The sequence below is a fragment of the Callospermophilus lateralis genome, chromosome 15, assembly GCF_048772815.1.
Source record: "Callospermophilus lateralis isolate mCalLat2 chromosome 15, mCalLat2.hap1, whole genome shotgun sequence".
In the NCBI taxonomy this organism is placed as follows: Eukaryota; Metazoa; Chordata; class Mammalia; order Rodentia; family Sciuridae; genus Callospermophilus; species Callospermophilus lateralis.
Window position 1 is genome coordinate 44,392,972 of NC_135319.1, and position 13,260 is coordinate 44,406,231.

A 13,260-nucleotide genomic window follows, 5' to 3' on the forward strand; every position below is an offset into this window, starting at 1 on the left:
TCATGTTATGCTTGCAAATCAACAATGATAAACCAAATGGGTTCAGTTGATCTCAAACTCAAACATAACATAATCTAAAATAAAAAATGTACTTAAAGACATCTTAATAGGAGTCTAACAACCAAGAAATGACCTCCTCTTTTGGAGTACTTAATACATTATTATTTCTTTTGTCAACTTGAATAATCAAATACATGGTGGAACTTGAGAGACTGGAAAGAGACATGGATGCTCCTCACAGCAATACAGTAAGTATCTGAAACCATTAATAAGCTGCATCTGAAGAACAGCAATCTATGCTATCAAGCCTTTGATTCTGGCCTTTCCACAGGCAATAGAAACTTGGCATGCAAAGAACAAATCTCTGCAAAGAAGCAAGCAAGAAAGGCCTCTTCTATAAGGTTCATTGGCCTTCGGGAGGTTAAACAATTCATACTAGTGTCATCAGAATGAATGATATTTACAGAACCCCATACAGATAAGCAATTCCCTCAGTATTCTAAAAAAAAAAATTATTCACAAGATACCCTTAAGAATACAGTAGAATTTGATTTTTAAAAAATATTTCTAACTTTATCAAAGTGTGTGGGGTTTTTTTTGTTTATGGTACTGGAGATTGAACCCTGAGATACTCTACTACTGAGCATGTACATCCCAGCCCTTTTTACTTTTAGACAGGTTCTTGCTAAGTTGCTGAGGCTGGTCTCAAACTTGAAATCCTCCTGCCTCAGCCTCCTGAGTAGCTGGGATTACATGCATATGCCACCACACCCAGGATTTTATATATTGCTTTCTTTACTTTCTTTCTTTTGAGGTACAGTCTCACTATATTGCAAAGACTGGTCCAGAACTTGTGGGCTCAAGTGATCCTTCTGCTTCAACCTCCCAAGTAGGTGGGACTATAGGTGCTAAGGATCAAACTCAGGTCCTTACACATGCTAGGCAAATGCCCAACCATTGAGCAATATTTCCAGCCCCTTCAGTTACTTTTTATCAAATGACTATAAAAACTGTAACAGGTGTAGGAAAAGATTAATGATCAAAAATATGAATGCTTCATGAATGTGTGTCTTCCTTGCCCAGGGACTATGATCTCTGTCTGGTTCCAATTTTAGTATATGTGCTACTGAAGTGAGCACCATAAAACCTGATTTTCAATCATTCATCAAGTTCAAGAATATTATCTTCAATAGTGAAAGCTTAAAAAAGACTAGTGCTTTGTCATCTATGGTGGTTGATTCCAGACTTTCAAGCACTTAATAATTACTATCTCTCTTCTCTATTCCTCTCTAGTATGAATCTACTCTGAGGCAAGTCATTTTAAATCTTTCAGTCTTAATCCATACAATTACTAAGGAAAAGTGAGTTTTTAAAAGCTGACTTCTACAAACAATCCTACCATAATTAGAGAGTTGGAAGTGGCTATCCTCAAATGACAGGTGTTAGCATCTCATCTGATTTAACTCTCCTTAGCACTCAGTAAATGTTTATAACATAGTATTCTAAAATAGACTCCACAGGATTAGAAACATTGATAATGAGATCAATAAATTATTTTGACATAATTTTAAAGCATTTGGTAGTTTATTTCAGAATACAGTTAAAAGCACAGGTATTTAGGAAGATAACCTATTGCATGAGTAACAGGATGACTGGTTTGGGGACCTGGCATAGGAAGTACTAAGAATAGAGCGCTGAAAAAGTTTACTATAAAAAGAAAGAGCACTCAGTTGTCTCAATTAGTTATATCATTATTTTAAGCCCAAAAGAGATTTATAATTCAATTTATGTTTTTATTAAAACTGCCAACCAGCCAGGTACACATGCCTGTAATCCCAGTGGCTCTGGAGGCTGAGACAGGAGGATCATAAGTTCAAAGCCAACCTCAGCAATTTGGCGAGACCCTAAGCCAGACCCTGTCTCAAAATAAAAAAATAAAAAACAGGTCAGGGGTGTGGCTCAGTAGTTAAGCACCCTTGGTTGGGTTCAATCCCTGGTTCCAAAAAATAAAATTTTAAAATATTAAAAAAAAAGACTGCCAAACAACAAAAATGCGAGGGTAATTTCCTTAATAAATGAACTTTAATAATTTGCAAACTACAATTAAAGAGCCCAAGCCTCTGAAGATCAATTTAAAAAGAATTTGTTTGTAGTATCTTTGACAGTCTCCTTTTTCAGGTTATAAATATATATTTTTTCTATGGTTTTCTCCATATGTTTGCTGGCTTTTCCAAGTTAAAGTCATTGATTAGCTCAAAAGAACAAAATAATGAAGTCTTTCTAAATAGTCCATGTGTTTCCTCTTAAGTCACTTAATTGAGCAAAGTGCAACTAAACAACTGCTTATCTACATTTACTATGTAAGAAATTTCTAAAGGAAAAAAAACTATCAATTTTTAATGTTACTATTGTTTTTCATTGCTATTACATTTCAGCTAGGAATAAAACATCCCCAATAAGACTACGTAAATACTCCAATTAATGAATTTCTCAAACAATATAGTTACTAAAAGTAATATTTCTTGACCTTTTGTATAGCAACTTTAACTTGTGTAAAGTCTTCCCTTTAAATTATGCTGGTTACTATATTCTCAAGGACTTGTGTAGCATTTGAATTATTACATTAAAGTATGTTATTTTAAAGTGACAGGAACTGAATCATTCTGAAAGGAGCAGGGGAAGGACATGGGCATGCACTGAACCTTTGCCTCTGAAGCATTACTATGGATTCTGGAGCATTAATTAAATTAAAGCACATGCTGCTGAGTCAGTACCTGCCAGAAATCCTGATCAGAAGATGAGAAAAAGAAAAAAAAAACATTGTTTGATTACATGAATAAATACTCCCAAATCTATCTATCTACCTATATATATCTCACAAATAATAACACATAAAGGAGCAATTAAAGCCTGTACAAATACCACTGAACACCTGGAAATAAAAAAATGAGGATAACAAAAATATTTTAGATATGACTCATTAGGCATAATAAAACAAACTATCATAACAATGCAATTCCTAATCTTCCTAACAAGAAATGTATTGTGGTAGAAAAACTTCCTGTTTCTATAAAAGGAACTCTAAGTTTACTATAAGGTGTCTCACATCTCATGGATGTTAGTATTTTTTTCACCTCATAATAAATTGACTGTTTTGCCACCCATATAAACCAAATTTGAATGAGTTCAGAATGACTACTTATAAACAGGTATCCTCCAAAATTATGATGTCCTAAATGAAGTACTAACCACACAGGTGAAAAAGACCAGTCATCATGGCTGGCATTTGAGGGAACAGTTTAGGTTTTAAAGAATTTTTTCAATAAATAATTTCACTGGTTGTAAAATAAAATTTGACCTAAACTTACCATCATTTTCAAACCAAGTTTAGTAGTGTTATAAAAGTTCTGGACAAAAAAAATAGATGCTTTTAGCAATTAACAAGTCAACAGCTGGTATTGATGTGACAGAGGCTCAAAGGATTTTACAACATGGGAGTGAGATAAATTGCTGTGAATACAGGACAGCTCAGATAGAAGATATCAAACCAGAGGTCTCTCTTTGGTTAATGGACCAGGCAAATTTAACCCAGGCAAATCACTCACTACCAACATAGCACAAAGAGATTTTTATAGCTGATTGAAATTGGAAGGAAAAAACCATGAAGAGAACAACTGTGCATAGGGTAAGATGTAGCATTTCATATAAACTAAGAAAGAAGATAATTCACATGTTAGCAGATAATTCCTTCGATAAATTGAGTAAAGGGCTCAAAGTCATGCAAAACAGCTACAATCTGTAGAGCCAGATGCTTTACCTAATGTTCCAATTTTACAGAGTGTAACTGACACTCAGAGGTTAACTGGTCTCTTGCCCAAAATTACCCATCAATTTTGCAGTAAAGCCCATATTTGAATGAATACATGATTATCTCAAGCCCACACTCTTTTCAAACTGCTCTATTACACAGTAAGTACACCAATGCATGAGGTTATATTTTTCACACTCAATTCAGCAGGCTTTATAATATCTAATAATCATTCACATATGGCTGTCAAATACTGAGTGCTCAAAATGAAATGCTTGGAAAATATTCCAGACACCAAAGCTAGATTTTAGGGTTACTGTGTGGAAAAAAGGACTAAAGTTGCTAATTCGTCAGAAGAGAGAAAATTGAGAAAATGTTTTGAAAGTAATTTAAAGAACTGGGTGAGAAAGAAAATGGGAAAAATCTGTGACTAAACACAAAACATAATATAAAGTTCCAGCAGGTGTGAAGAATTAATTTTTTTCTGATGGGGAAATGAACCCAGGACCTCAGTGCTAAGCATGAGCTCTACTACTGAGTTATACTACCAGCTCAAAGAACTTCCTGAAACGTTGAATCAGACTTGAGTTCACCATGGCAATCTCATAACATATTAATTTTTGCTTCCATGTAGACTGACTATAATGAACAGCCTCATGTTTAATGTACTTGAAAGAGTAAATATGTGGTTTTGTTTACAACAGCAACATTACTTTTTCTATTTGTCTGATTATAATCAGCAGAGATTCAGTTTTTCAAATATAGATGGCATTGCTCACTTTAAGAGTGATGGCATTGTTCACTTTAAGAGTGATGGCATTGGAGCTTGTTTAACCATGAGCTCCCCATCATGATATAGTGCCTAGACATCCACCTGAAAGCAATGAGCCAACAGACTGAAAACTCCAAAATTGTGAACCAAAATAAATATTCTTCTTTTCAAAAAAAAAAAAAAAAGAGTTATGGCTTTGGGCTGGGGATATAGCTCACTGGTAGAGTGCTTGCCTAACATGCTCAAATCCCCAGCACTACCAAATGAAGAAACAAAATAAGCGATGGCTTCAATTAAAATAGACATAGCACTTTTCAAAATAGCAATTGAGACTCATGATATGTGAAAAAATAATGGAACAAATAACAGAATTTGACATTCTTATCCCCAAATTTAGGTATTAAAATTTGTATATCTCTTCTTTCTTTAAAATTATGCTATGCTTTTCATTTATTATGGGTTTCCATCTATACTTATCAAGATAAACAGAAAAAGACTGGGAGATGGGTGTGGTGACACACACCTATAGTCCCAGCTACACAGGAGGCTGAGGCAGGACAATCACTTGAGCACAGAAGGTTCAGACCAGTCTAGGCAACACAGCAAAACTACATCTCCAAAAATTTTTTTTATGAAAATTAAAATAAAAACAGACAATTTTTCAGGGGCTGAGGTTGTGGTTCTGAAGTGAGGCACTGGGTTCGATCCTCAGAACCACATAAAAAAAATAAAGAAAATAAAGGTATTTTGTCCATCTACAACTAAAAAAAAAAAAAAAAAAAATTAAAAAAAAAAAACAGGACAATTTCAACAACTCTTACCTAAAACAAAGCAAAATTATCAAAGGTTTCTTGTTTTTGTTTTGTTTGTTTTAGTGAACAGCATCATGTAAGGCAGTAAAATATAACAACTACTTAACATAAGAAAATGTTTGGATTTACAGATAGGTCATAAAGAAAAACAGCTTAGATAGATATATGAAGAGAGGGTAGACTCTGGAGCCAGGCTTCTCCTATTATTTTTTTCATATTATTATTATTGGCATTAATTCCATTCTGTGGTAAATATACTCAAGCATTTTCCATTTAGAGAGTTCACTTGAAGCTGGAAAAATAAATCACTGACAATCAATGAATTAATACATTATTGGGGGACTGAATAACTGGTTGGTTGATATTAGGTATTGAACCAAGAGGCACTCTATCACTGAGCTACAATACAAGGCTGGCCTCAAACTCATGATCCTTCTATCTCAGGCTCCCTAGTTACTGGGAGTACAGGCATGTGCCAACTGTACCCAGCTATTGGGGGCTTTTAAAAAGTACTAAATCACGGGCTGGGGCTGTAGCTCAGTGGCAGAGCACTTGCCTAGCATGCGTGAGGCACTGGGTTTGATCCTCAGCACCACATAAAAATATAAACAAATAAAATAAAACCCTGCTGTCCATACACAACTACAAAAATTTTTTTAAAAAGTGCTAAATCATCACCTCCTAAATAACATGTGAATATGAAATATTTGTGAGTAACTTCTGGCTTCAAGGAACTGAATATTTGTATAATCTCTTAGAATCTGCTATACATATTTTTTAAAGCAAGAATTTCATTTTTGTTAGAAAAAAAGAACATAAGTGATATACCCTGCTTTAAAGATGGAATTGACAGGGCAAATGAAAACATGGATCACAACCAAAAACAATAAACTTCTACCTATATAATCATATTTAGCAACAGAAAAACTTGAATAAATATATTAATTCAACAAGAATTTGTATTTGTCTGGTTTCAAGTCTCTCAAAGGTGGGAAAGAAAGATGCGGGGAGGGGAGAAAATGACTACTTAACAATGCAAAATGATCTATCTTATTTACATATAAACTACCTAAATCTGACCAGGATTTAAGTAGTTCAATTAAATATGGAGATTCATTTGCCCCATAAGACTTTCAGTTCCCACATCTGCTCACTTACATTTCCTGGATCTTTGATGCACTTCACTCTTAGAAGAAATCCTTTAATAACATACATTTCAAGGAGAAATACAATACATGACCTTATTCCAGAGTCTTAGTTTATCTGTGATATGAAGTAAATAATCACACTAACAGTATTATATTACAGGAAAAAATATGCTCATATTTTCCTTAAAGGAACCAAAAATTTATCCTCAAAGGAATATTTCAAAGTTCATTTATTCAATATTTTATAAAGAACTTTTAGAGTTGGGGGGTGAAATTTGCGATAGAGATGCTTAGCATGCCCGAGGATCTCGGTTCAATCCCCAGACCAAACCAGAAAGAAAGAAATATATGGTGGAATGATAATAATGGACAATCAGTTTCAATGGACAATTGTTGTAAATACACTTAAATTAGAATGTGAACTTCATAGTTTTTAGAAGACATAACATGATGTCTCTGAATTGGTAATGTTTAAGAAACAACTTTATCTGAAACACAAAGTTTTCTACTGTGATTTTCAAAGAAAATATGGTGATGTTTGATTTGGATTAAGTTGCTATACAGAAAATACAAAATATAGTTTCTATATTTAGTTTGATGAATGAAAAAGTAGTAGGAGAAAATGGGAAAATGAAGGATATAAACCACTTGAAATAAGCCATATCAATAAAAGACAGCAACTAAATGATTAAATGAAATAAATATTTGAAAATAATGTAAAATTTTTGCTCTACTTAGAAATAATTGCTTTATTTTACAGGTCAATTATTAAACATTAAAAAAGTAAATGAAGAAAAAATATAGTTTTCATTAAAAAACTAATCTAAAGTACATGAAATAACTGCATAACAAATTGTATGTGGAATATGTGGAATTTTAAAAATTCATGATATATTACATTTAAACAAAAGCCAGACTTATTTTTCATTATAATCTTAATAACAGCATTAATAAGCTATTTATAATGATTTTCAGGACCAGAAGTATAGCTCAGTGGTACAGCACTTGTCTAGGATGTGGGAGGTCCTGGGTTCAATCCCCAGTGCTGGAAAAAAAAATTACTATAATGATTTTCAAATATGTCCTAAGAAAAAAAATCTAGACTCTCTCAAGCTTTGAAGTTTTAAAAATGTTTAAACCTAGTCTAAATATTTAAAAAAAAAAAAAACCAGTACCATTAGGTATCAAAACATATTCTTAAAAACAATGATACCTATAGCTGTTATTCTTCAGACAAGGCCTATGTTAGAAAGTTCTAAAATGCAATAGATGATTTAATTGCCAGTGACAATGTAGGTCTTTCTTTTTTTACAAAGAAAATTGCTAGTATCCTGAGAGTAAAGAATTAGTGTTCATTAACATAAGATAGTAATGAGCTCTGGAAGATTCTCATCTAAGTTTCATAGAAGGAGAAGAAGGGAAACACATTTGCTCATTTCAAAATCAAAATAAGTCTAAAAGGAAATTCCTCCAAAGCATTTAGCTTTCTAACTATGTTTCTGGCCACAATGCACAAAATTTACTATAATTACTACATAAACCTGGCATTTTCAGGAAGAACTTGTTGTAGGATGCATATACTCTAGAAAGTGCTATTTAAGAATTAATATTTTCTGGGACTTGGAATGTAGCTCAGTTGGTACAGTGTTTGCCTTGCATGCACAAGGCCCTGGGTTCAATCCCCAGCACCACACACACACACACACACACACACACGCACGCACGCGCGCGCACGCACGCACGCACGCACACACACACACAGACATTAATATTTTCTAATGGAGAGAACAAAAAAGGTCATGATCAATAGCTGAATTCAAGTGTTGACCTTAATCATAACCATCCAGTAAAGGACTTCATACATAACAAAAGCCCTGGAAAAACTTTTAAAACTGATCAAATGCTAAATCAATTTTGTACTTATCATTATATACTTCAAAATTGGATAGAAACTACTTTCTTAAATTTCATATGAAATAAAAAATAATTTGTAAAGACATAAATCATAAGTACATTCAGTAAAAATCCATTCAAGAAGCCTACCATTTACTCTAAAACACTGCCTCAAAACGTGTTTGGTGGAGGGGCTGGGGCTCTAGATCAGTGGCTTGCCTAGCATGCGTGAGGCACTGGGCTCCATCCTCAGCACCACATAAAAATAAGCAAATAAAATAAAGGCATTAAAAAAAAAAGAACGTGTTTGGTGGAAATTAATAAAAATTAATAAATGAATTTAATGAATAACCTGGCAAGAGATTCAACATACATATCATATGGTGGTTGAATGGGAACTCTGGATTGTTCACCAACTGCTAGGCAATGAGTGAGCTGGATTAGGGTCACTGGCTGAATTCTACACCTCCAAATGTGAGTCTCCCAATTCTCTCTTTTCATTCAGAACCTGTTATTCTGGTACTATAAGGACAACTTTCAATGCCTGTCTTTCATACAAATCATACTTTCAAACTGATATTCCTAAATCTTGCCTGTTTTATTCTAATTTTAAAATTGTATGCTTTAGTGAACAAATAAACATTTTCAACTAGAACCTGTAAAGTCTGCCTTCCAAATGCAGAAGCACTACCATTTTGTTTCCACAGCAAGGTAGTACTCAAATAATTTTAATGCTTTATTACATTTTATCTTTGCAATTTTATTTTAAAAAGTGGAAATTATAAAATGCTAATGGTAAGAAAAGTAGAGTTTGAAAAACTCTACTTTTGAAAAAACATGAAGCTCATCAGTCACGCCAAAAGCTGCAAATTTTTAACATCAAGTGAATTAAGTGGTTACTGGGCCCACAGGAAAAAATTAAAGAACACATGAGGGGCTGGGGTTGTGGCTCAGCGGTAGGACGCTCGCCTAGCACATGAGTTCAATTCTCAGCACCACATAAAAATAAATAAATAAAGGTACTGTGCTCAACTACAAATATATATATATGAACACATATAAAACATGAGTTATCATTAAAGATTTTATATTTGGGAAATTTCCAGGAATGAAAATTCCCCTAACAGCCTATCAATCTGCTGTTTAACTTGTACACATTCAACTTCTTTACATATATTCAGGTTTATACATGTATAAAAATAAAAGAATAAAAATCAAAGAATAAAAAATTCTCATGCTACTCTGGATTCCTTCAGTGGCTAAAATAGTTATTTGTTAAATTGACTTTGTTATATTATTGACTTAATGAGTCATGCGTCCAAGCAACATGATAGACTAGTTGATTTTTTACAAGTTAACCACCATTTATTGGTAGCCTCCAATAGCCAGGCCTATGCTGAACTCCGAGGGACACAAAGACAGGGAAAACAGGGACGTGACCTGCTGGAGACTCTGAAATTAGATCCTGACATCAGCGTCTGCAGTAACCTCTCACATGAATATGGTACTTTACGGGACACAAAGTAGAAGGACCAAGAATCAAAGAAAAGATGTGGCTGTCCTTAGGTCTCCTAGTATCTAGTTCAGTGCCCTTTCTTTTTGATCATTCTTTAAGAATATATGACTTTAACTCATTAAGTCCTAAGTTTTCAATTCTGTGAATATTACAATGAAGCTGACAAAGATATATTAAAATAGGTTGGAAATCATAATCCAGAGCTTATGTGTATTTTAATGAATATTATAATTATTAAATTATAACTATGTCATAATTTTATACTACATTTATGTTTTTATAGATGTCCCATATCTGGGACAATGGAACAACAAAACAGGATAAAAAGAAGATACCACAGATGGAGGTATTTAGGCACTGTGCCAACTCAATGGGAAAGACACTTTTCAGTTAGGTAGCCTTAGCTAAAATTTCTCATATCTTAATAGCCACTTATTCTTTGCACTTGTGAAAAAGAGGTAAACATCTATGCTTCCCTACCAAGGTACAGAGTTTTACATTAAAGATAAAATAACTGGCACATCCCTGCAAAATTAGTTTTTACTAAGATTGACTCCACTCATCTAGACCCTCTTTTGTGATCCTGCCTTTTCCATCCATTTCATGATTTTCCTTCTCAATTCTTTCCTTTTACGATTTGTAAAGCCACTCCCGGCTCTTCTTTTTTTCTCAAATTCTTTCTTCCACCTTATTAAAAGCGACATTTTACTTTTTTTTATGACACTGGGCAGTGTTTTCTTTTTCTCTTGGGGAAATTTATCCTGAAAGGGAAAAACATGTTTGACCACTTCATGAGATAATAAAATTAAATCTTTTATTTTCTAAACCTAAGAATGATGTCAAATATAATTTATTCAGATATAAAATAAAAAATTGAAAGTAAATATAAGCAAACATGCAAATCTAGAATATTCTTCATAATTATTAGAAAAACACTATAAGGACCTACACAATTTTATAGCTAGACTAACTGTTATATACTATCATAAAGGTTAAGGAAGGTCAAATTAGAAATACACATACAAATGTAACATTGGGGGGCTAAATATTTATGTGTCTATCGGGGATTAAAACCAGGGGCACTCTATCACTAAGCTATACCCCAATCCTTTTTATGTATTTATTTTTTATTTCAAGACAAGGTCTTGTGAAATTGCCAAGGCTAGCATTGAACTTGCAAGCCCCTGCCCTACCTCCAGCTTCCAGAGTAGCTGAGATTATAGGCATGCATCATGTGCCTGGCTAATAATGGCATTTTTTTTTTTTTTTTGATGCCCATCCTTCTTGCCCCCAAGTCCCAGAGACTGTTTCACCCCAGCAGAAGGAACATACCTGAAGTCACATGTATGACTCTGACCTCCTTATAACTGCACTCCAACTCTAACCCATCCAAGTGGAGGGTCTGGAAATGAATTCCTTTTGAAACTGTTTTTGCTCACTAGTTCCTAAAAAGTCTTCCTGCATTCTCAGGGGTATAGCACTCCAATTAGAAGATGGCTGGCCTATGTCCTAGCTCTGCATCTCAGACAGACATTCTGTCTAGTATATTTTGGTTGGTACCCAGTGAATGCCAGGATGAATGGATGTCTGTGGAGCAAAAAGGGATTAGGAAGGGGCCCTCCTGGAAGAAAACTTTTGCAGTGGTGGGTAGGGATGGACTGAGAGTGAGGAGAGGAAACCAGAGAAGCTGAATGGCTATGGAAGACTGCTGAAGCACTGGAGCTCTCAGAACCTGACTTCTGATCTTCCAGATGCTGGCAACCCCATCTCCAGTGTATCAGCTTCCTCCCTTGCTCACAGGCAGCAGCTATTATGTAATCCAGATTGTTTCTCCATTGTCACATACATACACTTGTACATAAATTAATGATGAAACTATGATCTGAGAAATGCATCATTAAGTGATTTCATCACTGTATGAATACCATTCTGTACAGTTGCTTATTAATGCTTATAATGACTACTGAGCTAACATTCAAAAGTTAACAAACACTGAATTGCTCTTAATAAGAGTAGACAACCTGTGAAGATCACCTCACACAGAAAAATATAACAGAACCTTCTGTTTGATTCTTTCTGTAGAAGCATTTGAAGACACAGACCTGCTAACTTAAACATGCTTTCTGTAAAATAACCAGGTATTCAGGGATCTCTCACACATGATTCTAGAGGAACTTGAAAGTCTTCTTAGTAAACAACAGGATACACATCAAAGTGTCACAATTTGCTCACCTTTCCATCAAAGCGTTTTATTATATACTGATCCAGGCCCAAGTCTGAAAAAGAGAAAAAAAATGAGCTACTGATTCTAACTCAACTGAAACATATAAAAGAACAAATCTCAGTTTTGTTTCCAGGTACTCAATTAAATGTAGTAGACAGTTTAGCTACAACATTTATTCAAAGGCCATGAGAATGAATATTCTGTCCCACTTTCAGATTCAAAGTTTTTAAGTCCTAAAAGATACCAACCTTTTATTTTACATATCAGAAAAGTGAGATTGACAGGGTACAAGCTGCATGTGCAAACTTATTTAACAATAGAGTCAAATTAGGACTCCTGACTCCTCCTGGGGCGGGGGTGCTCTTTCTAATATATTGCCTATAATTAAGGTGAAGGACAATATTTAAACAGAATGCATAATATTATTTTTGTATCAATTTAAAGAAAAGAGTTCAATACTAAAAGAACTTTTGCAACAAAGCTCAACACACCATCTTAATATATCATCTTAATATAGGGAGTCAGGGGGAATAGAGAATACCTAGGTTTGAATTCTGAGCACTGTGAAAGACATAAGTACATACATTGTGTTTGATTGACAGGGATGTTTTTGTCTCTGCATAATGTTTTATTCCCCATACTTGATACAATACTTGATCAATAGATACTAAAAAGAATGTATGAATAACATACAATTCCTTCTTTGAAGAGTTTCAATTGTGAGAAAGATATATGGGTATGATAATTAACATTATAAGGGAGCATAAAATTAGTTCAAAAAAGGGTACTTTGTAGGAGTTCTGAAAGCAATAGGTTCCCAACTATATTTTTTTGTATAATTACTCAATCCTTTTCTTTCATGTCTTACCATATTCATGCTAGTTTAGACAGGAATATACTGTCCACAGTGTTATAACCAATTACCACTGCTCCCAGAAAATTTTTGCATTTCTACTTCCACAAATTTTGTTACACATTCTCCTTACAGGAAATGTGCTTCATCTTCTAGAAGCTTGCCCTGAACAAAATGAATCACTGATTATAAAAGAAACAGATAATTTAAGAAACAGAAAGAAATTTTAAAACA

General features: G+C 33.9%; 1 protein-coding gene and 1 pseudogene across 2 annotated transcripts in view; both read right to left on the reverse strand.

The window, feature by feature from the left end:
• The window catches only part of Micu1 (mitochondrial calcium uptake 1), a 197,754-nt gene that overhangs the window by 110,762 nt on the left and 73,732 nt on the right, over positions 1 to 13,260 (reverse strand). For both annotated transcript variants that reach the window (XM_076834763.1, XM_076834764.1), the window contains exon 5: positions 12,182 to 12,225. In XM_076834763.1, the coding sequence (XP_076690878.1) occupies positions 12,182 to 12,225 (44 nt within the window). The remainder of the gene's footprint in view (positions 1 to 12,181; positions 12,226 to 13,260) is intronic.
• Positions 1,041 to 1,139, reverse strand: LOC143381713 (U6 spliceosomal RNA; annotated as a pseudogene).